The sequence below is a fragment of the Molossus molossus genome, unplaced genomic scaffold, assembly GCF_014108415.1.
Source record: "Molossus molossus isolate mMolMol1 unplaced genomic scaffold, mMolMol1.p scaffold_m16_p_20, whole genome shotgun sequence".
Lineage (NCBI taxonomy): Eukaryota > Metazoa > Chordata > Mammalia > Chiroptera > Molossidae > Molossus > Molossus molossus.
Window position 1 is genome coordinate 15,382,273 of NW_023425356.1, and position 27,978 is coordinate 15,410,250.

General features: G+C 48.0%; 1 protein-coding gene across 2 annotated transcripts; it reads left to right on the forward strand.

Annotated features, from left to right (window-relative positions):
• Positions 1–3: 3 nt before the first annotated feature.
• On the forward strand, positions 4–27,978 carry ATP1A1 (ATPase Na+/K+ transporting subunit alpha 1). 2 transcript variants are annotated; one of them, XM_036273636.1, is made up of 23 exons: positions 4–260; positions 10,348–10,452; positions 11,270–11,329; positions 13,193–13,396; positions 14,281–14,394; positions 14,738–14,872; positions 14,971–15,088; positions 15,504–15,772; positions 16,259–16,457; positions 16,714–16,823; positions 18,282–18,416; positions 18,845–19,037; positions 20,239–20,414; positions 20,939–21,075; positions 21,881–22,031; positions 23,012–23,180; positions 23,329–23,483; positions 23,834–23,957; positions 24,718–24,863; positions 24,943–25,073; positions 25,315–25,416; positions 27,223–27,314; positions 27,623–27,978. In XM_036273636.1, the coding sequence occupies exons 1-23, from the start codon at positions 249–251 to the stop codon at positions 27,649–27,651; spliced, it is 3,066 nt and encodes a 1,021-aa protein (XP_036129529.1). In that variant the 5' UTR covers positions 4–248; the 3' UTR covers positions 27,652–27,978. The 2 variants fall into 2 exon arrangements, with proteins under 2 accessions (XP_036129529.1, XP_036129530.1); XM_036273637.1 differs by lacking the exon at positions 4–260 and adding an exon at positions 787–964.

Genomic DNA, 27,978 nt, shown 5'->3' on the forward strand with positions numbered 1-27,978 from the left:
AGCTGCGGCGGGGTCTGGGGCGCAGAGCAGTGGCGGGAGGAGGTAGACACGTGGCAGCAGCAGCGGTAGCAGCCCCGGCGGCGGTATCGGTCGGACCGCCGGCCGTCCTCCCTCCCTCCCGCCCCGCAGCAGCCCTCGCTCCCTCCTCGCCTCTCCCCCGTCGCGCTTGCTCAGCCGGGAGCTGCTCTCTCTTTTCTCTCTGATTCTCAAGCGTCAGGACCCGGTGCCGGGCACCGACCACCGCCACCATGGGGAAAGGGGTGAGTGCCGGGCGAGCCGGGGCCAGGGGCGCGGGGAGCCTCGGAGGCCGGGGAGGAGGGAGGGGAGGAAGTCCGGAGGGCGACCGCAGGCAGCCAGCGGGGGGCGGCGGAGGAGGAAGCGGAGCCGCGCGGCTTAAAAGACGACGCACTCGGGAAATGGAGGGAGCGCAATAATGGGGGACGGCGGGAGGGGAGAGGCAGCGGCGGGGGCACGGCGCGCGGACCCGGGGGAGGGCTGCGGGCCCCCTAGCCCGAGCGCGCCGCGGCCCGCCGCTCCCGGAGGCTGCTCTCCGAGCCACAGGGTCGGGAAGGAGGAGGGCGCCCGGGTGCTGGGCCGCCCTGGGAAGGAGCCGGCCGCCGGCGGCATCCCCGGCCCGCTTCCCTCCCTCCGCCCTCACCTCCCATCTCCAGCCTTCCTCTTTCCCTCCGCCCTCCGTGCCCGGAGGCCAGGCACGCTCCTCCCCTTCCCCCGGAGCGCTCTGCCCGGCCCCTCCGGGCTGCGGTTCCCGCCCGCGGGGGGCCGGCGGGGGCTTCCGACTCGGGGGTGGCTTTGGGGTCCGAGACTCGTTCTCCTGGGGTGCTGCGGCGTAGCCAGCGGACGACCTCACCCAAAGGAAAAAACTGGCTTCCCCTTACCGCAGAGCCGGTCGTGCGGGCCGGTGCCAGCAAGGGTGTGTCTTCACCGCCCTAAGATGGCCTTTAAGGTATACTTTTGAAAGCTTGACTGGGAGACTTTCCATAAACACAGGATGCGCCCGGAGCAACTACATTGGGGAGGGGTGTGTAGATTTTTTGTTTGTTTGTTTGTTTGTTTTTAGTATTGAGCCTGGAAGGAGGACAGACTGGCCCACTAGGGCCTCTGGGTACAATAAACCCGAAAAAGGACAGAGGCGGAGGGCAGTAGGCCGTGGTAGGAAGAGCGGTTCCCGAAGGAAGGAGGGGGCTTCGGGCAGGAGAAGAGAGTGCACGTCTCGTTCCTACATTTCTGTTTTTCGGGGCTGTGATAACCCGTAGCCCCAGCAGAAGACCTGGTCCCCGACCCCAAAGTCTAGTTGAGAACGTTTATAGTGAAAAATAACCTCCAAAGTGTCAATTCATGGGATAAAATGACTAGGTCATGGGAATACTGGTTGGAGAGAATGTGCTCCCTTATCTCAGGGCTTGCACTGTACCCGCACTTAGTAGGTCTTTGAGGGTTCTTAGGGCTCCTCTGTGTGCAGTGAGTGCTGACGGAAGAGGGAGGTTGCATCCTGACTCTAAATGGGTTTTGAAGGAGGTAATTGAACAGTTTGGATGACCTGGTAGGGTGATGTGGGAATGCACAACTTGTATCTGTTAAAAGCACAGAACGTGGAGGACTGGCCCAGGTCAAGTACCCCAAGTGCCAGCCTGTTATTCCCCACAGTGGAAACTGGGTTAATGGCCTGTGTTTGTACCACACCATCAAACCCTAGATCATTCCTCTAAACAACCTCTTTAAAGTTCATTTCTCTACCTCTAACCCCCTCGAATAAGAAAGTTTATTTCCTGAGCCAGACATTACTGATTTGTGAAGGTGTAAAGATCATAGATATGTACCTGAGGCCTAGGAAGGTGAAATGACTTGCTCAAGGTCAAATGGTTCATTAGTGACACACCAGATGTCCCTAATTCCTGAACAGCCTGCGCCTCCCCAGTCTGAACATACACTTACTTCTTAACATTGCTTTATATGCAGAACTCTAAAGTCATTTTTCAAATGAAAACAGGGGTATTTGTGATACTGAATGGACCCAAGAGATGTTTGAGTAACTAAGTTATGTCCACATATCTATATCTTTTTCATAGCCACACATATGCACTGTAGTGGTAAAGACAGCAATACACCTGGATCGTAGAAATCAGGAGACTTTATGGGTCCTAATAAAATGTTTAGTGGCTAGCAAATACAAAATTGAATTATAACTGGTTAACACAAGATGATATGTGTATTTTCTGGGCTGTGTTTAGTATTTTGGATACTCTGATATGTTGAACATTAAGGATGTGTTGGGGAGAGGGGCCGGTGATTCTCCTTGGATCAAGTTACCCGTTTTGTCCCCAGTGACTTACTGTGATAGTCCAAATGTTCAGAAGGATATTTTATGCTGAAATGTTGGGATTTTTCCACGTGAGGATTAAAATGTGGGTGGAGTGGTGACTAAAGCCCTGCTGATAATTGGTTAACCAGGAAGCCTGTGCTGGCAGCTAATTTTTGAGGTCATTGTAAATTTCTTCCCCTCCTATTCCCACTACCATTGGGAGCCTAGGTTTTGATGGTATTTCAGGTCATTTTACTTCGCCTTAAAAAATCAAATTCCTAAGCTTTTGATTGGAAAATGAAAGAATCGCTGAATCATTCCTGGATAAAATAGGATTTTGTTCATTTTTTCATATTTGGTGTTTTTGCCAGTGACTTGGCTTAAATCTGCAGCTAGGCCTACCACCCACAACTATTTAGCCAAAGGTACAAAAACTCTCCTCAAGTTTGCAAAAGGTTGGGGGCGGGGGATATGTCACCAGGTCCTTCACTGCAGTTCTCCATTGTTTGAATATTAACTTAGTTACCTAGAAAAGAAATCATAGCCTGTGGGTAGTGACTTAAAGGGGAAAAGGTTCAGGTGAAGGTTGCACAGGGGATACACATGTCAGCAGAAATCCTGGTTGTATGGTAACATTATCAGCTGCCCTTTTGGAGCTCAACTTGAAAGTGTGACTAAATCTTCTCTGGCTGCTATAAAGCTAGTACTTTAGACTAAAAACGTACGGCAGAGCGCTCGATGTGGACAGGTGCCCAGGCCTGGCCGCCAGCGAGTGTGGCCCTTGGACCAGAGGAACTGGGGACCAGCACTGGAGGCAGAGAAGGGGGTTGGGGTTGCGTCACACCCTTTGCCTATGAAGTGTTCGGTGTGTATGTGACAGCTCCCCACTGTTCTTTCTGTACCTTGTTCTGAGAGGGTGTATCCTCTTTTGGTAACTTACTGTTTAATTTGTAGTGTTCTTTGCCAGTAAGTTTGTAACACACCAGTGACTCACCTTTGGGTGGGAGGGTAGGAAAGGGGGAGGTCTGCATCATAAATCTGAGAATCTGATTGAGAGTAGGCTAAACCTGACAACCCAAAAAGGGGGGGTTAAAAAAATCCAGTAAAATGTTTATCCAGATGGGGGCCAAAACTTAACATATACAGACCTCTGGAAGTGTTATTTCTAAATAGCATTTAAAAATAAAAAAGGAGCCCTGGCCGTTTTGGCTCAGCGGTTAGAGCATCGGCCTGCGGTCCCGAGAGACCCGGGTTCGGTTCCCGCTAGGAGCATGTACCTCGGTTGCAGTTTGTCCCCAGCCCTGGTTGGTCGTGCGGGGGGCAGCCACTCGATGTGTCCCTTCACGTCGATGTTTCTCTCTCTCTCTGTTCCTCTCTCCCCCTCCTACTCTACCTGAACAAAAAATGGAAAAATGTCCTCGGATGAGGATAAAAAAAAATAAAAATAAAAAAAAAATAAAAAAGGAATTCAACATTGTAAAGCACAATAGACTTGGTACCTATCCATGTTCTGTCCCAGAACCCTTCTAAATCGTTGTTTTCTGATTATTTTTGCAACAAATTAACAAATGAGTTTCTGTTCAGATTAGGCCATGTTCTTTCAAATATATGCAAATTTAAGAAATAAGCTTTAATGAAATTTTCTAAGGATTTTTATATGGAAAAGTAAGATTAGTTTTAGTCATTTAAAAATAAAAAGGTTAAAGAAAAAAGGCCCTAAGACGATGTAATCACCAAGTGAAGCCCTCTGTTCTGTTCAGCATGAGTGCAGGGCATTGGGAGCTGTGGTGGTGGTTGGGTTTATGATGGGCACTGAGAGAGCAGATCTTTATAAACTGGGCTTTCATGTTAATCTTTAGCTCTTTCAAAACTAGAGGGCAGTTTTTCTTTCACCTTAAAAACAATAAGGATTGAAATTAATGGGAAATACTATTGCTTTCCAAAGGAAAGCCCAATGGGAGTGTCATTTGACATTACTAACCTATTTATTAGCATCTTAGAATTTTCCTCTACTTTCACTTGGAAGTAAAGTTCTTTACATTTTTAAAGGCTTGGTACAAAGTCGTCGGGCAAAGTAAAGTGGGGTTTCTGCCCCCTCCACCCCCGTGATAGGAGGGAGTGAGAACACCGTGCCGTGGGCCTCGTCTAGCTGCCCAGGGCTCTGTGCCAGCCAGCAGCCCAAGAAGAAACACGAGTGTCAGATCAGATGGGCTCACAGTAATCAGAGTGGCCGCGTTTGGACAGCAAAACACTGGGCAGCATGTGCCCTTGTCCCTGCCAGAGCTGTCCAGGTTTGGGTTACGCTGAAAATGCATGTCCAGTAAGTGACAGTGTGAGTAAAGAGAATGTTTAAATCCTCTAACCTTTTTTTTTTAACTCTCCTTCCTTTCTACATTTTTGGAAAAGGAGAGTAACCAAGTCAGGTTTGAACTTTCTCACGTTGCCATGAATTGAGTGTATGAGAGGAAATGTGTTCTTTGGCTGGAGTCAGAGAGAGACTGTTCTTTGCATATGACTCACCTCATTAGTTGTGCTGAAATCTGTTGTCAGGAATCCACAAGAAGTTCTTCACATTTACTTGATGTTTGGAAGAGCAAATTCTGTCAGTGAGAATGGAGCCCACCCCTCAACCCCCCGCAGTTTTTCTCTCTGGTTTCATTTGTATCCTGAGCCAAGGGAATTTTGGCCAATAGACCTCATTCCTTAGTTCCTTTGTGACTTGACAATGAATTATATCTGGACATTAATTATCTCTGTATCTGATTTTATTCAAACCCCATTTAGTAACAGCTATTAGATATTTTCTGTTGGTGATCAGGAAAGTTGATCCTTTGTAGCTATACCTTGTCTTTGGACCTTGTGTTTGGGGGCCTGGTCATCAGAGTGCAAGGTTTTAAGTCTGCAGGTCTTGGTGTTTGATTTATCTTTCCAGTCTGACATCATGGTGAGGGCAGGGGATTATCTTGATGCTTCCATGGTGCCATATTTGTTTCATTGTTTCAACTTACATGACATTTCCCCAGGGCCTTGCTGCCTGGCAGCTGATTCCCTTCCTACCAGACCTGCAGGGGACCAGTGATCGGGACTTCTTGGGAATTGATTCAGTGTGCCAGTTGTCTCTCAAACTGACAACTCCTTTTGGGTAGCACTAGCCAAAGAGTGGTTCCACAAAGTTAAAAATGGGTGGGGACAGCAGCAGATAGAGGGAACAGGCAGAAGGTTTTAACTCCTAATAACCCAGGTGTCTAAAGGAGAGGTGGAGCAGAAAAGAAAGGGTTTGTTTGTTTTTTTAATTGAAGTAACGAAACACATTTTCAAAAAGGGAGTAAATCTAAAGTATATTGATATTTTAGAAATTTTAGAATTCTTTTTGATCATGGATGATATATATTAACTATTGCAGGTAGGGGGGCTGGCCTGCTGGTTAAAATTTTTCATGCAGGCAGATTGGGGAGGAAAGCCACACCTCTGATTTGGGGCCGAGGGGACCTACTGGCTAGTGCTGGAGCTGTTTCCTTGGCTCACTGTTGCCTGATGGCCTACAGCCCAGGTTTGGAGGTGCTGAGCTGGGCTCAAAGGCCCACTGCTGTGGCCTACAGGACCTACTCTAGCAGTGAGAAGGACTCTGCAGGCATCAGTATGGTAGTGGGTGTCCTCCCCTACCCAGCCATCTCGTAGTCCTTGGATACCTGGCTAGAAAAGTCCTTATACATAAACGAATTGCGTACTTAGTCATTTAGGAGCAGTTGGAGGTCTAGTGAACTGGGCATGATCATTTCTCATAAGTTCTGAAGTTTGTGTGTGTGTCTTTTTTATTGAATTCATTGGGCTTACATTGATTAATAAAATTACACAGGTTTCAGGGGTACATTATACATCATCTGTATATTGTATTGTGTATTCATCACCCTAAGTTATATCTCTTTTCATCACCATTTACATGTCCCCTCATCGCTACCTTTTTTCTGTAAGTTTATTAATTGATGAGATAAAATAAAAAATACTCAATGAGGTGGGTTTTTTTGTTGTTTTTTGTTGGTTTTTTTTTTTTTTTTTTTAAGGTTTAAAGGGAATTTTCATAGTGAGGAATGACAGTGGTTTATTTGTTAATTAAAACCAAGTTTTAATAACCTTTTTGTAGCTCTTTTGCAGAGTACCTTTACATAGACAGTGTGTTTGATGATGATTTAATAATACATGATCCCAGGAAGATTAGAACCTCACCCTCAACCACCACCACCACCTTTTACATAAAGGAAAGATATAGCCCAGACCACTGCCTCTAGGCTGCCGGCAGGATTAGAGACCATCTCCCCAACTTCCCTGCTAAGGCCGAATTTGCCAAATTGGATTCAGAGGTACCGTTTCTCTGATCCTCTGGTCAGCTTTGAAATGGGCTGCATTGGGGCAGTTTCTCACCCACCTTCTGGCCCTTCTCGCTCATCCAGAATGTTGGTTTGGAAACAGTGCAGTTCCTAGGTGTTTTGTTTCAGATGTAATGGCAGCCCTTGGCTAATCAGATGATCAGAAGAATGCCTTCTCTAGATTCTTTAGTCATTATATCAAGGGTTGCTCCCATTTTAGAGATGGGGAAACTGCAGCTGACTGTTCCAGGTCTTGTAGCTGGCACAGGCAGAGTCAAAATGACATGGGGGTGGAATTATGAGTACTATCAAAAGTCCTATCTTAAGGGCGTGGACAGCTCAGCTTCCAAGAACCCTTGAGACTTTCTCAGCTGGAATTTCGGAAGTCTGAAACTCGCAGCTCCCTGCTGACCCAGGTAGGGACAGTGGCCAGAGCTTCCATAATGCAGGCACTTGCGAAAGCCCAAGAAGCCTGCCCTAGTGGAGGCTGGTAGTCGAGCTGAGTTTGAAGGCTGGGTGGGAGCTTCAGTTTTGCAGAAGTGAGTCACCTCTGGGATGGAAGCCCCTATCCTAACCCTCACTGTACTTTTTGTGTGTGTGCCGCTTTAAATCGTTGGGCTAGTCTTCTGTACCTGTCATCTGTCCCCCCCACTCCACCTCCTTTAAATTGTTCGTTGCTGAAGAGAAGGAAGGAGTGTCTAGCAGGTTTCAGGTATGCCTCACTCATTGTAAGAGTTCCATTTATGTTTTTAAATGAGTGGACCTCCTTACATGGCTTAACCTTGGCTCCTCCGGTCAAGAATTTTCCCTTCCCATCTCCTGGGCACCCTTTCCTCGACCCAGTCAAATGGGAGCAGACTCAGGAGAGCGGATCCTTGAGAAGATGGAATCCCTGGGAAGCACAGGACTAAGTAATGACACATTTTAAGCTGTGTCACACTGGGCAAGCCCCTGCCCTTGTTGTGACCTTCTACTTCCTAAATTAGAATGGGGGGAGGGGCAGGGGAAACGGAACCAACTTACTTCATTTTCACAAGTGGCCCTTTTGAGAAGGGTGTAACATTGAGCTTCCATCGTGCCCTTCCTTGGAGACATCAAAGGGTGCCCACGGCGTGCCCTCACGGGAGCATGTTGAGAGAGGTGATCTGAAATTCCTCATTGAAAAGGTGCATTCTGTGCCTAGAGTGGGAAGGCCACTGTAGCCATTGGGAAAACTTGTCAGTCCCCCTTGCTGTGACCTTGGTTTTTCCAGAATTTCTTTGAAAAGAAATAATCACCGAAATTTATCTTACCCATTTTTTAGCCCTGTCCCCGCCCCACCTTGTACCCTCCGCCCAAGCACCCATACACAGAATTTTCTCTGCTTTGAAACTAATGATTGAGACTGACAGGGACTTAAGTAGTATTTGCTTCCCATCAAGATAAGCTACTATTAAACTATTATTTTACTTGCTGGAAGAACTGAATTGTATATATTGTAAAAGCTGCCTGGTCTGTGGACAAAAGTTTCCTAGTGAAAAAATTAACATCTTAAAGGAAAAAAAAAATCTCACGTTAATACTTTCTGTATCTCTTTTCCAACTGTCCTCATTTAAAACTATGCCTTGTCGAGCATACAGTGATGAAGGGGTGGGCTGTTCGGGAATCTCGAGTCTCAGCTAACTTAACCATTGATAACTGTGGAGCTGAAGGCAAGGTATTTATTTTGTAAGTGGGGATAAAACTTTGGAACATGTCCAAGGCCTAGCTGCTCCGATCACTCTCTCCCGCTCTTCTGGAGTGGAAAATACTGAAAGTCTGCGAATAATCAAAGTATACAGATGGTAAGGAGAGGGATTTTAACTCCGATTTTCATACATTTAAATTAAATATATTTTAATAACACTCCACTTGCTCAGAGAATCTGCGAGCTGTGTTTCAAAGAGTGATACAAACTGGCCACCCAGTGCGAGAGCTCCGGGCTTTCCAATGACTCCAGGGTTGTGCTTTCCCGTGAAGCATATGAAGGAGGTGCCATTTCAGACCACGGTTCCTCTGGTGGGAGCCCTGTCCTTTGTGTCTGTCTGTCAGCTTTCAGCTGGCACTGGGCTGTGTGCACAGAGGACTAATTTGTACGGTCGCTCCACAGTGGAGGGAATGTCAAGAATGTTGGCCGTCTTTAGACCTGCTTCATTCTTAACAGATAAGGTAGGAACTAAAGAACTCCACTCTGTTGGAAGGAGCAGTTAGTCGAGGGACACTGCGGAAGTGACCACAGAGGTTGGACACTGACTGGTATACATGTCCCTACATGTGGGCAAGACCAACTACCTTGGGGTGGGATTTCGCTGCAGAGCCTCACAGTATCGTGTTCACTTGCGACCATTGCAGCGATGACCGAAACATACCTGCACTCTGGTTGCTGTCTTTTTGTTTTTATTTTATTTTCAGCACAATAAAATTTTAATCTGGATGCATTTTTCCTACTTTCTGGGTTTTAGTAGTTAGAATATTTTGAATTTTCGTGAAAGTTCGAAATGAGGAAGGGAGAGCCACAAAATGATGGTAATAGGACCAGAGATCATCTATTTTAAGAAAATGGCTAATACCTCCTTTCTTTGCCCTTCTTAGGTGGTAGTTATTGGGGGCGGGGGAGCAGTGTGTGGGGTGGGTTTGTCTGGAGTAAGGGTCTTTTCCCCACAGACAGCTTTGCAGTCTAGATTCACTCAAGCATTTTAAACGGGGTGAGGGAGGGGAGTGGAACAATCTAAGTTTAAACTATAGAATCAACATTTTCTCTAAAAATTGTTCCTGTTTTCAAGAGGCGTAGGTGGATCCTGTGAATTCTCTGATAATGCACATGCTTTTCCCACATCCTGCTCATGTCACAACATTGCCAGCGACTTCCATTTGGGGGTTTCTTTTCAGGCTGCAGGTTGGGATGGGGACCCCTTTTCTTGCTCTTTCATTTAAAGTTGTAAGGACTCTTGGGCTGACTTTAATGAGAAGATGAAAAGCTCAGCATTCTTATGTAAGCCCTAAAATTATTTAAATGTGATACTTAATGACTTCTTTGCAAAGCTAAGACATGAAATAAAAGTAAACTCATATTTACGTGTATTATGTCATTTAGTCCACTCCCAAACACTAAATGAGGAAAGCACTATTATCATCTCCATGCTATAGAAGGAGGAAATGGAAACTTAACAGTTAGCGACTGGCCCAAGGATACACAGCTGGTGAGGGGTAGCACCCAGGCTTTTAAATCAGGTCTGTCTGATTCAGGATGCAGAGGCATTAGTTCTGAGTTAATACTGTAATAAAGGGGGTTTCGTCTTGGTAGGGAAGGTGGCAGGAAGGCCCCTGGGTAGAGTTGTTGGCAGCACAGCCCTCTCTCCGTTCACCCTGCGTGACAGTGACGCGGGGCCATTCCGAGGCCTCGACTTTCCCACGGGTCTTCATGCCCTGGGGTGCAGGTGGTGTGTCTTAAACTTACGATGGCAGCATTGGTAATAGATTGCTTCGCTTAGTGTGTGGCACAAGCACACAGATTTCCATGAGTATTGCCCCAGTAACTATTCAAAATGATGGTTGTCCTAAAAACTGCTGAAATTCCCTGCTCCCAAGTCTTCAGTTTCAAGGTGCAGTTCCTAACTCCCCCCGTTTTTCTGCCTTCTCCTCTAGGTTGGACGAGACAAATATGAGCCTGCAGCCGTTTCAGAGCATGGCAACAAGAAAAAGATGAAGAAAGATAGGGATATGGATGAACTAAAGAAAGAAGTTTCTATGGTAAGTTCTAGGTGGAAGATTGCTTTCTGTTCTTCTAAATGCTAGTTGTATTCTATCTTTTGAGTATATGATTCCCCACCACAGTGAGAGACTTGCTTTATTTCATTTTAATTTTTTTAATAGTTTTGTTGATTCTTTTTGAGAGAGAGAGAAACATTGATGTGAGAATGAAACATCAGTTGGTGGCCTCCTGTCCACACCCCCACCCCCACCCCCACCCCCCACCGGGGATTGAGCCACAACCCAGGCGTTCGCCCTGACTGGGAATCGAACTGGCGACCTTTCGGTGCACTGGCTGATGCCCAGCCCACTGAGCCACACTGGCCAGAGCAGGAGAGAGACTCCCTTTATTGTAAAAGTAAATCAGTCATTGCACTTGTACAGATTTCACTGGATAATAGAAGTCGATACGGACATTCTTCATTTTCAAAGCTGTTAGAGGGTTTGAAAAGTTACCCAACCACTCTGGCATGACCAGAGGGCCTGTGCTTTGGATTACACGTTGGGAACTGCCAGCCTCTCCAGGCTGTGGAGACTTCCAGAGATGTAATCAGTCCAGAATCTGCCTGGTCATCAGAGAAGGCAGGGAGGTTCTCCTGGCCTCGAGACGGGGTCCGGGCAGATGCGGCAGGCACTCGGCGTCAGCTGTCCCATGTGGAGCGTGGGGTGCTGGGCCAGGAGGCAGTGATGAGCTGTGTGCCATCATCTGCCCTGAAGAAAAACTTGCTTTCGACATAATGATACTGATGATGCTTTTTAAATTTTTTGTTTTTATACTACAGCGTTTCATTGTTTTTTTGTTTCTGTTTTTCCCTAGGATGACCATAAACTTAGCCTTGATGAACTTCATCGCAAATACGGAACAGACTTGAATAGAGTATGTTCTCATTGGAAACTTTCTGTACAAAATCCTAATTCCCTGTCGCATTTCCCCCCATATCACGGGCCTAACCCTGGGGACTTGAGGAGGAACATAGTGACAGCCAGCATCTGAGTATCTGCTATGTGACATGCATGGAGCTTGGTCTTTTCATATGCTTTTAAAAAATATTCTTTTCCCTGAAACTTTGAAAGTGCACATTAATTTCCCATTTTACAGTAGGTGAGATCCAATAAATGGGAACACCAGGATTTGAAATTGAATAGCTCCAAAGCCATGGTCATTACCCGGCCTTTTGACTACAGATCTTCCCTTTATTCTTCTACATTTGTTAAATTGAGTTGAATCTTCCAACAATTCCAATTTCTTGCACTTTACCAGCTAGCTCATTGCAATATGTCAGAACCTTGGTCATTTATTGGAAACCTTTTTTTTTTTTTTTTTTTTAATATATATGATTCAGGGAAACCTATCGATAAAGTAGATGTTGCATATGCTGTTATCCAGGGGCTTTGATATTAAATTTGCCACAAACAATATAAAGGTAAATAGTTAGAGGGAGGTGGAGTTTGGTATTTCTAGACAGTCAATAGAAATTCTGGGGGGGTAATAACTTGAGTCCCAGCTAACATGTAGCCCTTGTCTCAGTAAATTACCAAGAAGTTCTAAGAAGGTGCGCCGGCCCGGTGCCCTGAGCTCCGAGGCCCTGCGGACAGGCACTGTCGGCAGGCTCTGAGCACAGCACGTGGGCCATAAAACTCGGGTTTTTATTAGGTTCTTCTGACATCTGTTCTCCGTGGCCCTAAGACATTTTACTCAAATGCTGTGGCTCTGTTCCTTGTAAAATAGGATTAATGATACTCAGAAAGGGTTATCATGAGAACTTCACAAGTTAATTCATTGGAAGCCCCATGATTCGGTGCCTGGCACGTAGAAAGTACTCAGATGTCCAGTGGTGGGGTTTCTTCTGCCCAGGATCACATCACAAACTTGAGGCCAAGGAGGGGGGAGGGTCCTAAATAAATAAAGAGGGAAAATTATTGTTTTCCCTTTCTGCTTGATTTCCTTTCCCCATGCTCCCTAATTAACTCAGATATTAAAAAGAACACGAACCCAAACCACGGATTAACAGACACTTTGGGCAATGTGATGTTTCTTTTTCTGACTTGGTATTTTGATAGTGCGAAAGGAACCCGACTTTCCCCTTCTGGCAGGAGCCTGTATCCACTGTCTGCTGTCAGTAAATCTTGGTTTTAAGACCCATTTAGGAAATAGAGTGGACTCTTCCAGTGAATACTTTTCAGTTCACAAGTGTGGGGCTGGGCAGTTAGCTAAACTGTGCATGTATGTGAACACTTCCCTGCCAGACTGTTGTTTTAATGTCATCTAAAGAATAAAGTTCTAGACTTAAAAATGGGCTGTTAACCTAGTCATAGGCTAGATTACTGCAGAGATCTTTTTTTCTCCTTCGATGTGTATAGAGGGGTTTTTCCTCCCTGACAAAGTAAATATACAGGAAATTTGAAGCTCTTAATTGCAAAACTGAGTCAGTGAAAATAAATATCTTTTTTGGTAAAAATGCAGGCTAGCATGAGTCCCTTAGCTACATCTTAGAAGAGACCAGACTGGGTTCAGATTTGTCCATGGATCACTTTTAAAAACGAGTTCAGTCTGGATGTTGTAGGTTCCTCAGGAAATGTGGGCTGTGGTTGGGGATCATCATCAATTTGCCAGGGTTTACCTTGGCTTGGGAAATGTTGCCTTCTGAATCCTTTATTGCCGCTGTCCAGCTATCAGGTAGGTGTATTACCTTGTTAAGTACTGGAGCCTCTGTCTTATTTATATTCCTCTACTTCTCAGGGCTTAAGCTCTGCTCGAGCTGCTGAGATCCTGGCCCGAGATGGTCCCAACGCCCTCACTCCCCCTCCCACCACCCCCGAGTGGGTCAAATTCTGTCGGCAGCTGTTTGGGGGGTTCTCAATGTTACTGTGGATTGGAGCGATTCTTTGTTTCTTGGCTTACGGCATCCAAGCTGCCACAGAAGAGGAACCTCAGAATGATAATGTGAGTTCTGTATTCCTAATTTGGGTTATCGGGTACACATAAGGTGTCTTCTTGGTCTTGACTGGCCATTTACTTTCAACTACCACTAGTTTCTTGATTTTTAGCACCAGGGAAAAGTAGGGTCAGCAGCTGATGCCTTCAGGGCTCATCCATTCTTCCTTCGACTGAGGTTTCTCTTTCCATCTCCGGACCTGCGGGGGCTCTTTCTAGCTGGACATTGGTCCTGCGCATAGCTGCTGTGAACAGGCAGGTCAGCACAAGGCCTGGCCTGGGTCTGGCTGCCATTCATTAGACGACAGACCGTAGCTTTTCATATTGGCATGTTACACGGGTCCAGAAATGTGTGCTAGCTGTTTTTCAGAAGTCACAAGTTCCAAAGATATCTTCATTTTAATAAATCAGGAGAAACTGATTTATCTAGAGCATTTCCAAAAGTCAAGTTAGTGACCAAGTATCTGTGTGGCTTCGTTTCAGACTCTCCTATACATGGTCTTTAGAAAGATAAATACGAAGACTTGAGTTCTATATTTCTGAAGCCTTGATCTCTGTTAAAAATCTTTTATTTTGCCCTGGCCGGTTTGGCTCAGCGGTTGGAGCGTCGGCCTGCGGTACAGAGAGACCCGGGTTCGGTTCCCACTAAGGGCATGTACCTCGGTTGCAGTTTGTCCCCGGCCCTGGTTGGTCGTGCGGGTGGCAGCCACTCGATGTGTCCCTTCACATCGATGTTTCTCTCTCTCTCTCCCTCTCTCCCTCCCGCTCTATCTGAACAAAAAATGGAAAAATGTCCTCGGGTGAGGATAAAAAAAAAAAAAAAAATCTTTTATTTTATGTTTCCAATTCTTTACCCAGAACCATGCAGTCCTAACTTGTTTGTTTCCTCTCAGCTGTACCTCGGTGTGGTGCTGTCTGCTGTTGTCATCATAACTGGTTGTTTCTCCTATTACCAAGAAGCTAAAAGTTCAAAGATCATGGAATCCTTCAAAAACATGGTTCCGCAGGTACCTGCTGCTTTGTCCTGTCCATTCAGGGTTGTCTGTGAATTCAGTGGCTCCGTCAGAGAGAGGGATGCCTTCATCTCCAAACCCAGAAAGTGACCGTCTTCCCTCTGAATGGTCACAGAAAGACCACAAACCATATCAATGGGAGGACGGTCTCTTAGATAGCTGTTGAGCAAGCTTATATTTGTTAGTGCAAATAAAAATATCTCTGTTATGCATTCAGATCATTAGAATTACAGATGATTTGTAGCTTGATTTTTTTTTTTTTTTTTTTTTAAATGCTACCTTCTTGTTGGTATCCATTTTTGGCTGATTTAATAATGTAAACTTTTCCCATTCAAAGCAAGCCCTGGTGATTCGAAATGGTGAAAAAATGAGCATAAATGCAGAAGAGGTGGTTGTGGGGGATCTGGTGGAAGTGAAAGGCGGGGATCGGATCCCTGCTGATCTCAGGATCATATCTGCAAACGGCTGCAAGGTGGGTTGGCACAAACCTGCCGCTTGGGCATTGGGAGGTGAGCAGCCCACAGCTGTGACAAGGCCAGTGCACTCACCACTTGCTCCCTTCGCTGACAGGTGGATAACTCCTCACTCACCGGTGAATCAGAACCCCAGACCAGGTCTCCGGATTTCACAAATGAAAACCCCCTGGAGACAAGGAACATTGCCTTCTTTTCAACCAACTGCGTTGAAGGTAGACCATTTGAAGGCATTATTTGGCATGGTGTGGCATTTATCTTAGTCCTTAGCAACAAAACTCACAGACATGATTTCTTTTCTTGTTATATTGACTCCGTTTCTGACCACTTTGGTCAGTCATAGCAGAAGTGCTCACCTGCTGGTAGAAACCCAGGGAGCCTGTGGCTGTTCTCCTGGCCCCCTCCTCCCAGCCCCTCTGTGGCTCTGCTCCTCCAGCTTGGCGTTTGGGGCTGTTTACTGCCAACGGACGGAGCTCCCTTTGCAACAGTCTCTGGTTTAAAACAGCATATAGAACAAAGAGCTGGCCCTTAAATATGTGTGTTGGTGTCTTCTTTTTTTAACCACTGCAGGTAATTGCAAATTCTGTGGCTTCTTTGGTAAAATCTGGTACTGCCCCTTCTCTTTTTAAGGCACTGCCCGTGGCATTGTCGTGTACACCGGAGATCGCACCGTGATGGGAAGAATCGCCACGCTGGCTTCTGGGCTGGAAGGCGGCCAGACTCCCATCGCTGCAGAAATTGAACATTTTATCCATCTCATCACGGGTGTGGCTGTGTTCCTAGGGGTGTCCTTCTTCATCCTCTCACTGATCCTCGAATACACCTGGCTTGAGGCTGTCATCTTCCTCATCGGCATCATTGTAGCCAATGTGCCCGAAGGTTTGCTGGCCACTGTCACGGTGAGAGGCTGTGCTCGCTCCGAGTTGATTCAGATCAGCTGCATGAAAAAATTCATCCCCTCCCCTCTCCAGGGCGGGCACCATCTTGGGTTTTATTGCACATGTTTGTATACTTTCTTCAGAGCTACGGGGTAGGGTTAGACAGTGGGAGGGCCCCGGCGTGTTTTTGTGTAGGAGATGGTAATCCGAAAGCATGAACTTCATTGTGTTATCACAGGGTCCAGAATAGCAGAGCGGAGAGAGGAGACCTTGGGCTGAGTCAGGAAAACCAAATGTGCTAAATTAGGGCTGTTTTCTCTTTTCTGAATGTAGTGCTTATTGGGGGGGAGGGGAGGCTATACATGTGACAATTACTGTTTCTTCAGACTTCAGAGGAAGGTTGGAGAGTTTATTTACAACAAATTTCTTCTATGTTAGGATGTAGCCAGAGTTTTGGAATTCCAACCTGGTTGACAATGATGTAATCCAGTTCCTAACGCGTTTTAGGTGTGTCTGACCCTTACTGCCAAACGCATGGCGAGGAAGAACTGCTTAGTGAAGAACTTAGAAGCTGTGGAGACCTTGGGGTCCACGTCTACCATCTGTTCTGATAAAACTGGAACTCTGACTCAGAACCGGATGACGGTGGCCCACATGTGGTTTGACAATCAAATCCATGAAGCCGACACGACAGAGAATCAGAGTGGTAAGGCCAGGGCCTGCCCCGACTGGAGCCTCGGCTGTCACGGTGCCCTTGTTGTTTGTTTCTAGTCAGTTGGGAAGAAGTCAGGGTGTAGGTTTTACTTTTTTTGCTTGTCGATATAAAAACTGAATTAGCCATAAAATTTTGAAAAATTCCTAAAACCTGATTTGTTTCATTAATTGGGAAATGAGATGTCATTTCCATTTTTATGGGACTTGAATACAGCGTTAATGCATTGTTTTCCTATCGACTCCATCAGGTGTCTGCTTCGACAAGTCTTCAGTCACCTGGCTTGCTCTGTCCAGAATCGCAGGTCTTTGTAACAGGGCCGTGTTTCAGGCTAACCAGGAAAACGTGCCTATCCTTAAGGTATGCTCAGGAGTCCTCTTAGCCCTTAAGCTTGGGGTGTACAGGCACCGCACAAGGACTGCCATGGGAGAGTTCTTTTTAAGTAGCACATGACCTTTATGGTCTGTAAGTACCTGCTCTATGGAGGACACTGGGATGGTCCATGTGATGCTTTGCTATGTGTAACCTTTGTTGCCTGTGGATCCTGAAGTACTTACAGTTTCCCCAAGTCCATTGGGAAAAAGCACATCTCTGGGGGCAGGGGAGGGGAGCAATCTTTGGTGAAAACCTAATTGATAAAATCCAGTTTTACTACTGATTTCTTATGCTGTTGCCTAACCTCGAAGTGAGGGCTGCTTGTGGCTCCACAAACCACATTTGCATGTTAGGATACAGGAGAGTCCAGTAAATCCCTTAAGCCATTTATTTTCTTAAAATAGCTCAGCTATTTCTCTTATCTTATTTGTTCTTAGCTTGCTAATGTTGCAAAAATAAGCTCTGTCTTGGGAGGTTTTACTGTGTTGCCCAGTGAAGACAATGTCAGAAAGGCCATGAGCTGCACGAGGTCTTTGGGGACAAGAAGGAGCCATGGGGGCACTGGGGGCTGGCTTGTCCTCGGCCACCCTGCCTGCGATGGCTCTGGGTAGAGACCCAGTGGCCGAGACAGAACTGAGATGGCGTCTGGTGTGCAGAGAGGGCTCTTTCATTCCTCCTAGGAGACTGTCGGGTCTCATCAGAGAGGGTGCTGTTAATTTAGGATAAAACTTCATGTTTTTTCCTGCCTCAAAGACGAAATTCTCCAGGTTTTGAGCACAGGGACTCAACAAGCATCAAATCTTTCCTGATTTAAAAGCCCCAGAAAGGTAGCTTGAGGTGTAGTTCTAAGTATTTCAGGGGTTGGGGCCATGTTAATTGTATTGTGTGTTACCTGAAGTGTGGATTGTAACGGAAACGTTAGCTGATTATATTACTGTTGGAGCTGGTAATACCTTTCAGTTCGTATCGTTCGAGCCCAGGCATTTCCCGCAGTATAACGTTGTTTAGAATATGAAGTCCTCCACGTCACCCTCCACACAGTGCTCCCAATCCTGAGGGCCAGGGGCATTTTCTTGTACATTGTAGGGCGGTGAAGAGCGCCGAAGTGTTTGCCTTCTCACCAGGTGTTTTCAGGGTCAGAACCAGAAACGTGTGTCTGGGAATAGTGTTGGCTTTGAGACTTTTCAACAGGGGAAGATAAAAAATGGGCTAAAGTAGCTTGGAAAGTGTGTTTGCTTCCCCCAAGGGTAGGTGACACCATCCGATGCCGATTAGGGGTGAGGCAGGAGGTGTGGCCGGCATCTGGGCTGCAGGGGGCCCTGTGGACCCAGCGATGCTGCTGCTCCCCCACCCTCCTGCCGGGAGGGGCACACGTCCGGCCATCCCTCCTGAACGGTGGCGCCCGGGCGCGCCCCAGGCCGCTAACGGGTTGTGTGCCCACAGCGGGCCGTGGCGGGCGATGCCTCGGAGTCGGCGCTGCTGAAGTGCATCGAGCTGTGCTGTGGGTCTGTGAAGGAGATGCGGGAGAGATACGCCAAGATCGTCGAGATACCCTTCAACTCCACCAACAAGTACCAGGTCCGGGTCGGGGCGAGGGCGGGCGGGGCGGGCCGAAGCCCAGTGGGAGAACTAGCCCCCCTTGGGAAGCTTTACAAGCACAAATGCTTTCTAGAAAGGAATTGTTCAAACTTCTCATGAAGGCTTTAATTTTGAATTTCACCATGGACTACGTATAGAAAATCCTAATTTATTTGAACATCAGGAGGATAAATGAGGCCTCCTTGGCAGTGTTTTCTTAGGACAGTGTTGGTGCCACCATGTGTCATTAATTTGTGACTGTCAGCTGGTTCAGCCTGTAGAATTCTAAGTGTGTTGTGAAGTGTGAGGCACTTCCAGCTTCAGGAATGAGGGGTCTTGGTTTTCTCCATAGCAAATGCTGACTAGTTAAGGGGGCTGTTTGCCTCTGTGGAGCGCCTCACCGTTTACATCTGAATAATCCTTTCCAGTTATCCATTCATAAGAACCCCAACACGGGTGAGCCCCGACACCTGCTGGTGATGAAGGGGGCTCCGGAGAGGATCCTGGACCGCTGCAGCTCGATCCTGCTCCACGGCAAGGAGCAGCCCCTGGACGAGGAGCTGAAGGACGCCTTCCAGAACGCCTACCTGGAGCTGGGCGGCCTGGGGGAGCGAGTGCTAGGTACCCGGACAAGTCTCCACAGGGCTGCTCTTGCCCCTGTTGTGAAAACAGTAAATGCCGGAGAAGTGTTTGCTTTATTGGGCCGAAGGCAACAAATCCTGCTGGTTTGCTTCTGACTCATACTTAGATCCTTGGTCTCATGCTGGTCAGTTCAGTTTGGCAGAATAAAACGGGGGGAGAAGAATTTTATCTAACCTTTGTTGCTGTGTCCATGATCTGTAAACTTAGTGAAATTAAAAGGAACTCCTAGGGCATTTAGCTGAGCCATTTCCTGACCGCCCAGAATGGTGGTGAACTTACACGGAACTTGGGCCATCGGCTCGTAAATTAAACCAACAGTCAACTGTTGGCCGGGGATGCTGCCTCTTCTTTCTGCTCTATCAGCCACTGCAGATTAAAAATACTTTCATCCATTGCGGAGTGTGATTGGGAAAGTGGCATAATAAGATTTTGTAAGTTGACAAAAATTATTTAATTCTTCCTGTTCTTTTAGCTTCGATAACTTAGATCCGACTACCTGCTCCCTCTCCAGCACGAGGTGCTTCCTTATGTGTCTCCAACTGAAAGATCCCTCCACCCAGAGCCTTGTTTCTCCACCGCCACCCCGCCCCAGCGTAGAAACAGTCTCTCCTGTGAACCCACAGGGCACCTTAGGTCCCTTCAAGCACATTGTGACCTTCAGACAACATTGCAAGGAAAGGAATGTCTTGAGTATCATGACTCACATGTTGTGAATAGCACCAGATGATAAGCCCCTTCGGCAGACGAGTCTGATCCTCATTTATCCTCAAAGTAGCCAGCAAGACTGCTCTCGCTGTCGCTCAGGAATATCTTTTGTTTGAATGAATAGTGAGCAGCTGCTTCGATGTTCCCAGAGAGGGAAGCTGAGACAGATGATTATGTGATTTTGCCAAATCTAAGCAGGAGTGCGCAGGTCTGAGACCCGGAGTCTCGGTGCTCAGAATCCGGGCCATCGTCCTCTCCTCACTAAACCGCTCTTCCTTTGAGGCATCTGTGTCCTTTCAGTGACCCAGTCCTTCATGGTGTTCAACGAAGCCTTCATTCTGTTATAAAACTAGACTTAAAAATAGTCCCAACTAAACCTGCAGCAAAAGGTGGGCAGTGCGGTGCGAGGGGCAGCGGCTGATGTCCTGCCGCGCCCGGCTCAGGTCCTCACAGGCTCCCTGCCCCCTCTTTGCAGGTTTCTGTCACCTTTTCCTGCCAGACGAACAGTTTCCCGAAGGGTTCCAGTTTGACACCGATGATGTGAATTTCCCTGTCGAGAATCTCTGCTTTGTTGGGCTCATCTCCATGATCGACCCTCCACGAGCTGCTGTCCCTGACGCTGTGGGCAAATGTCGGAGCGCTGGGATCAAGGTAGGGCCCAGCCTGCCTCCTTGGCATCGCCATAACCCGAGTGCCTGGGCGCACCTCCTTAGTGGCGGGGCCCCTCGGGAGCCACAGGGCCAGCTGGTTTTCCCACCTGGACTATTCCATCCCCAAGGCTACTTTCCACCAGAAAAAACCAAATGGCATTAAAATATTGATGTAAACAGATGAGGGGTTTTTTAAAAATCTTTTAAGGGAAAGACATGTAAGCAAATTAAAAAGAGCAGAAGACTTGTTAAGGTTTTAAATTTTGAAATGCTTCATATAGAAAATGGCGTGTTTTTAATTGGTTTTTATATGACTGTGTATCCTCTGTAGTTATATACCAAGGTACAGTCTGGGTATTGGCTTTGTACTTGCTTTCTGTGAACATGTGTTTATGTTAGCATTCTTTCCTTTTTATTTTCCCAGCTGAATGGTCCTTAACAGTTACCTTTTCCTACTTACAGAGGCCTTTTAAGGGTGTTTGCTTAGCAGCTGCAGTCAGTAAATTGTCCTGTTCCTTGTCACAGGTCATCATGGTCACTGGAGACCATCCCATCACAGCCAAAGCCATTGCCAAAGGTGTGGGCATCATCTCCGAGGGCAATGAGACCGTAGAAGACATTGCTGCCCGCCTCAACATCCCAGTGAGCCAGGTGAACCCCAGGTAAGGCAGGAAGCTCGAAGCATATAGTCCGCCTTAAATGTGTGGACAGCGGGGTTGAAAGTCTTTGGCCTGGTTCTCTAGTGGTTTGCTTGTAGGTTTGCCCTGAGCAGGCAGTGGCCCTCCCGTGCCAGAGAGCAACTTAGCAAGCCTGCTAGCCCCCGAGATGGTGCTTGCTGCTCCGAACACCTGATATCATAACCTGTGCAGGTGGGTGTTCGTCCCGCTCTGCAGGGGAGAGAAGCTGAGGCTTCGTCATGCAGTTCACCTGCAGTCTAACTTGCAGTTTCACCCTGTTAACCGCTGGGCAGTGCCAGCTCGCACCTTGTCAACTTCCAGGTTCACGCTAACAAAATAAAAGGGGAAGACACAGTTGCCCAGGTTGTTCAGGACAAAAAAGGAACATTTTGGCAATAAACTAAAAGAGAAATGAAGTCAGATTTGTTCTGTCTTTCGTGTTTTAAGGTTTAGGGCCCTCTCACCCTACTTTAGGGAAGGGTTTGGTCTTTCCTCAGCTCTGCTTCTGTCTAAAAGTTGGTGATACTATTTCAATGTGTCTTTCATAAAAATGGGGAAAGAAAGGTGACAGACAGGCCTGCCCCTCGGGTGGTTGTGAGTCTTGAATGAGGTTATGTGAATGCTTTGCAACCTACAAAATCCTGTGCAGATGCTAGGTTTCACGTGATGGGGAGATTCCCCGGCTTTGCATTGTTTTCAAAGCATTCCGCCTCATATAACGACACCCCACTGAGCTAAGCATCACACTGGTGGAGTGATGGTGACCTTTTACCTCTGGTCCTGATCCTAGAGATGCCAAGGCCTGCGTGGTCCACGGAAGTGACCTGAAGGACATGACCTCTGAGCAGCTGGATGACATTTTGAAGTACCACACGGAGATTGTGTTTGCCAGGACCTCTCCTCAGCAGAAGCTCATCATTGTAGAAGGCTGCCAGAGACAGGTCAGTATGCAGCCAGGCCCGGCTGTTTCCAGGGCTCCTGGCCTCAGTGATCACAGTTCTAGGAAAAATAAAAAGCAAAGCAGCAGTGGTAGAAACACGACCCAGCTCTGCTCAGACCCGGTACGTGTGTGCCAATAGGGCACCAGGCCCAGAGGAAAGGGTGCCTCGGTCCCGGTTTGGGGGAGACGCGCACTTCGCTGCGGCCCTGAGTCTGAGCCTCAGCACTGGCCTGGAGTAGCAGCCCGGGCTCCTGTCTACACTGGGGATGGACTGGCCAAAGAAATGACCTTGAAGACCTGGAGGGGATGTAGAAGAATGACGTGTTCCAGAGTGCCACTCGCCAGAGTCATGACTTTGAGTAGCCCTTGTTAAAAGAAGGTGATAGGCTCTGGTTTTTCTCAGTGGTTAGAGCATCAACCTGTGGACCCAAGAGTCATGGTTCAATTCCTAGTCATGGGCACGTACCTTGGTTGTAGGTTCAGTCCCTGGCCCCAGTTGGGGATGTGTGGGAGGCAACCAATCGATATGTCTCTCTCACATCGATGTTTCTCTCTCTCCCACTCCTACTCTAAAAAGTCAATGGAAAAATATCCTCAAGTAAGGATTTTAAAAAAGATGATAGCCCTGGCTGGTTTGGCTCAGTGGTTGCAGCATCGGCCTGCGGACCAGAGAGTCCTGGGTTCGGTTTCCGCTAAGGGCACGTACCTCAGTTGCAGTTTGTCCCCGGCCCTGGTTGGGGTTGTGTGGGTGGCAACCAGTCGATGTGTCTCTCCCACATCGATATTTCCCCCCTCCCCTCCCGCTCTATCTGAAGATAAATGCAAAAATGTCCTTGAGTGAGGATTAAAAAAAAGGTGATAGGTTTGTCACTCCTCGATTCTGTGGTGTGGGTTCTCGGCCGAGGGAAAGGCAGACGGATGCTGCACCTCACTTACTTCCACCTCTGACTACGTGGCTGACGACATCCCTCCTCCTGGCAGGGCGCTATCGTAGCTGTAACCGGCGATGGTGTGAACGACTCTCCAGCTTTGAAGAAGGCGGATATTGGGGTTGCCATGGGGATCGCTGGCTCAGATGTGTCTAAGCAAGCTGCTGACATGATTCTCTTAGACGACAATTTTGCCTCAATTGTGACCGGAGTAGAGGAAGGTGAGAGCTACATTTAGAGTGTTCGCCAGACCTCATCCCGGTGCTGTCACCCGGAATCCATGTCTGCACGTATGGGGTGGCGTGTGCACCTTGAAGCTAGGTCTAGTCTGCCTCTTGAAGCTAGGTGGTAAAAATCTTGCTTTCGTAGGTCGTCTGATCTTTGATAACTTGAAGAAATCCATTGCCTACACTCTAACCAGTAACATTCCAGAGATTACCCCTTTCCTGATATTTATTATTGCAAACATCCCACTGCCGCTGGGGACCGTCACCATCCTCTGCATTGACCTGGGCACAGACATGGTGAGTGTCACGGGGTCCACACAGCCTAGTGTTAAGGTGACATCGGTGCTCACCACCGTGCTCCCAGGGTCCTCCTAACTACCACTCGAAAAAGAAATTCTCAGTAGCAATTTCCCGCATCAAAGAATCAATGTTATTCTTCAGGGCAACTGTCAACACGTATTTATCAGATAGGAGTCTTTTGCCTTTTGTATAATTTTGCTGTGTTTTATGTATGGGGTGGGGGGCAGGGGCTGTAATGTCTCACGGTATGAAAAACAGATTTTTTAAAAGGGAGGGCAAGGATTTTATTACAAAGGTCACAGTGTCAGCTTCCCTGGTTTTGGTAACGTGAATCCCTTCCTCCGCAGGTTCCTGCCATCTCCCTGGCTTACGAGCAAGCTGAGAGCGACATCATGAAGAGACAGCCCAGAAACCCCAAAACGGACAAACTGGTGAACGAGCGGCTGATCAGCATGGCCTACGGGCAGATTGGTGAGCATGCCGCCGAGGGAGCTGGCGGAGCGAGCCTCGGCCTCCTGGGCTGCGTGTCTGGGATCAGGAGGGGCGAGGGGGGGAGGATCTTAACATTCTCTGCCAGGTGAGAAGAAATCTTAACTGGCTGCCCAGTTACTCTTGAGAACTACAGTTCTTCAGCCTGAGCACCCTGGACCGGGCCCAGCCCTGCCTGAGAATGAGGCTGCCCCTCACCGCGGAGCCTGTTGGTCTTGGTACTAGGGCACTGCAACACTTGGGGAAATGGAACAGATTAGCACATTATGTAAATATGGCAGATTAATTTAACAGTTGCTGACAACAAAATAATTGGCTGGTAGCCCATCCTGGTTCTGCCAGGGAGACCTAATTTTGAGCAGAAGGAAGACTAGGCCCAGAGTGGAAGATGAATTTGGGGCTGAGGAATTTAGGGGAGCGAGGTTGGATTGGATGCTGGGGAGAAGGGTCCTAAAAGTGCCACAGGCACTGTTTCCACAATGGCTAAGGGTACACGTTTTTAGTGATGGAAGAAAGTAGGGCAGTGGTTTTGGTCCTCTGTGACCAAACAGAGGTGGGTGCTGAAGACCAAGGCTCACGTGTCTTACCCTCTGAAGTCTAAAAGGGTGATGCAAGGTGGAGGGCAGGGGGTGTGCCCCTGGGTCCTCCCTCCCACTAGTTGTAGCTGGGAAGTGAGTAGGCAACACTCCTAAGCCACCTCGTACCAGGCTGTGACATGGAACTTGTTTTTCCAACCTCTCAGGAATGATCCAGGCCCTGGGGGGTTTCTTCACTTACTTTGTGATTCTGGCTGAGAATGGCTTCCTCCCCATTAACCTGCTGGGCATCCGAGTGGACTGGGATGACCGCTGGATCAACGACGTGGAGGACAGCTATGGGCAGCAGTGGGTGAGTGCGGTTCTGACCAGCTCCTCGCGTCAGGCTGGTGGCCGCCAGCCATGCTCAGCTGTCCGCCTTTGCGTTCCAGACCTACGAACAGAGGAAGATTGTGGAGTTCACCTGCCACACGGCCTTCTTCGTCAGTATCGTGGTGGTGCAGTGGGCTGACTTGGTCATCTGTAAGACCAGGAGGAATTCAGTCTTCCAGCAGGGGATGAAGTGAGTCCAGGACAGCCCAGAGCCCTGGTTGTTTCTACCTGCTTTGCACAAGTCCAGCACCCAACACGGCAGAATTCCTGGAATCTAGCTTAGGGAGCAAAGTGTGGTTTCTAGGTTTTTTTTCATTGACCTCAAGTTTCCAAGTACAACAATACATGAAGGCATTGATCTACCTATGTTAAGTGTTAAAAGGCAAACTTCTGTTTGTGTTTTTTAAACGTTTACCCCCCTTTGATTTTAGGAACAAGATCTTGATATTTGGCCTCTTTGAGGAGACAGCCCTCGCTGCCTTCCTCTCCTACTGCCCTGGAATGGGAGTCGCCCTGAGGATGTACCCCCTCAAGTAAGTCAGTCCTCTTCTGGCTCTGGAGTGTCAAGCAGTGTGTGTGGCTTTCCTCCTGTGACACGCGGCACCCTTACTTCCAGAACTGCTGCGTGGTGTGTACAAGAATTTCTCGGATGGAAAATTAGGAAAGGCAGACTCATTAGTAGCTCAGACAGCAGAGACTGGCTGAGTCCCAGTGCTCAGGACTGGGACTCAGAGACGTGGGCTCTGGTCCCCTGAGGCCCCTCCGCCACAGTCCAGTTCTCTTTGGAGGCCAACTAGAGGCAGCTTGGAGTTTGGGCACCCAGATTCAAATCTGCTTTGTTTACCTAGTCCTTCTGTGTCCCATTGTGAGCCCCCACCTTTGTGGGCCTCTGAATCCTCAACTCTCAAAGGAAAAATGCTGGAGAAGCAGATCGGAGGTCCCTTTTGGATAGTTTGTCAAAGGAAGCCAACCACCAGTCTTTGCTCAGAACCAGACTGGCCTGAAACACAGTGAATGACTTTGCATATTCTCATAAACTTGAACTTTCATATACAGGGTTTACCACAAATTCCAGTAGCTTTTGAAACACCTAGTGTGTTTGGTGATATTTAACTGGTTGAGCTAAAGCAGCTGCAACTTGTTTAAAATATACAAAGCCGCCCAGCTGGTGTGGCTCAGTGGTTGAGCGTCAACCCATGCACCCAGAGGTCACATGCCCAGGTTGTGGGCCTGATCCTCAGTGGGGAGCATGCAGGAGGCAACCAACTGATGTTCTGTTGAAATTTAATTTTTTTTAAAAAAAGGTAAAATATACAAAGCCACAGATTATGGGACCCGTACAATACAGAGTTTGGGTTGAGAACAACAGTCTTGCTCAGCCCTATCTGGACTCCCAGGAGCCTGTCGCCATCACCCCCTTTCACTGACGTTCTGTTGGGTCTGGCTCATTATGGTCCCAACATGTCTTTCTACCCACCCGGGCTTAGGTGAGGTGAATTCCACACACTCTTCCTTCCCGTGTCTGGCGCGGCTGTTCTCTGCCACCCTGTTACTCTTGAAGGTCTGATCCTTCAAGGCCGGTTTCCTGGATGTGCCACTGGGCCTCACCTGTGGCGTTACTTATGGTGATCTCGGCGCTCCGCTCGATTATAACCCTTAAGGCCCCGCACGTGCCCTTCCTGTCCCCAGCGCCCGCACAGAGGCCGATGCAGGAAGCGCTGGGAGACTAAGCTCCTGAAGGCCGAACCGGAACTCACACTCATGAGGGTCGGGCCTCAGGACATCTCGCTAGGACTAGAGAATTTGTTCTTGACAGACTCGACCCACTTGGGAAGGCGGTTTCACTGCTGTGAGGATCACATGGGACAGGAGGAGGAGCCCGCCAGGGTCGGGGAGCTGGCAGGGACTGAGGCGCCCGTCTCCAGCCTGGGGACTTGGGCAGCAGCCCCTTGGCTCCCGAAGGCCCCTGATCTGTCAGGGCTCAGCTTGTTCTCCCCCCAGGCCTGGCGCTTGGATCACACAGCTGAATGTCTCGTGTGTCATTGTCAGACCAGATTCAGGGGCTGAGTGAACTGCTGTTGACCCACACTGGCAGCTCTTTATCTTCGAAGGGCATCACACACATGACTTGAGCCTCTTAAACACTTGACAAAGGGAAGAAAATGTCCATCAACAGAAATTCCAGTCTTGCCTTATAAACCGATTCTCGTGGAAACCAAGCCGAGGCTGGCTAGGGCTTCCTTTGTAAAGTCCGCGGCCTCCCGTCTGCCGGGCCCGCGCACAGCCGCGAGCTTCCGCGCAGACGGTGTGTGTAAGCTGGTACCTGGCTGTATTTGCAGACCTACCTGGTGGTTCTGTGCCTTCCCCTACTCTCTTCTCATCTTCGTGTATGACGAAGTCAGAAAACTCATCATCCGGCGAAGCCCTGGAGGTAAATCAGAGGCATTGTTTGTTTAGGGGTGGGGGCTGTGGGCCCCCTCTGTGCTCGGCCTGAGAATCAAATTGCAAGGTTTAAAACCGACCGAAGACAAACCAAACGATGCAATGGAAACTGTCAGGAGTCTAAATGTTTTTCCAATTAAAAACATTGAAATAAATACAGTTGAGGTCCTACATTGAATTGGGGTTACCACCACCCCCTCTGTTGGCTCTGTTACCATCAGGGCGATTCTTACAGTTCTCTCTGTGCTAGAGCAAAAACTCACTGCAGCTTACCTTGTCTCCTCTTGCTGCCCCCAGGCTGGGTGGAGAAGGAAACCTACTACTAGAGCCCCGTCCTGCACGCCATGGAGCATCATGCCACACACTGCACCCTCACCCAGCCCCTCTTTGTGTACTTCAGTTTTGGAATTCGGAACTCTACCCTGGTAGGAAAGCACCGGAGCATGTGGGGGAAGCGAGATGTCCCGGAATGAAGCATGTAGCTATATGGGGGGAGGGGGGAGGGCTGCCTGACAAACATCCGTCTGTGGGAACGACCGCGGGGAAGGTTTTTATGTGCCTTTTTGTTTTTGTAAAAAGGAAATCATGGAAAGACCGAAAGAATACATTTTATATCTGGATTTTTACAAATAAAGATGGCTATTATAATGGAA

Excerpts from the sequence above, each read along its gene's own strand:
- ATP1A1 (XM_036273636.1), top strand. Across the intron at positions 11,330-13,192 it reads ACGGAACAGACTTGAATAGA|GGCTTAAGCTCTGCTCGAGC; the intron begins GTATGTTCTCAT and ends TCTACTTCTCAG. Across the intron at positions 22,032-23,011 it reads TAGAAGGCTGCCAGAGACAG|GGCGCTATCGTAGCTGTAAC; the intron begins GTCAGTATGCAG and ends TCCTCCTGGCAG.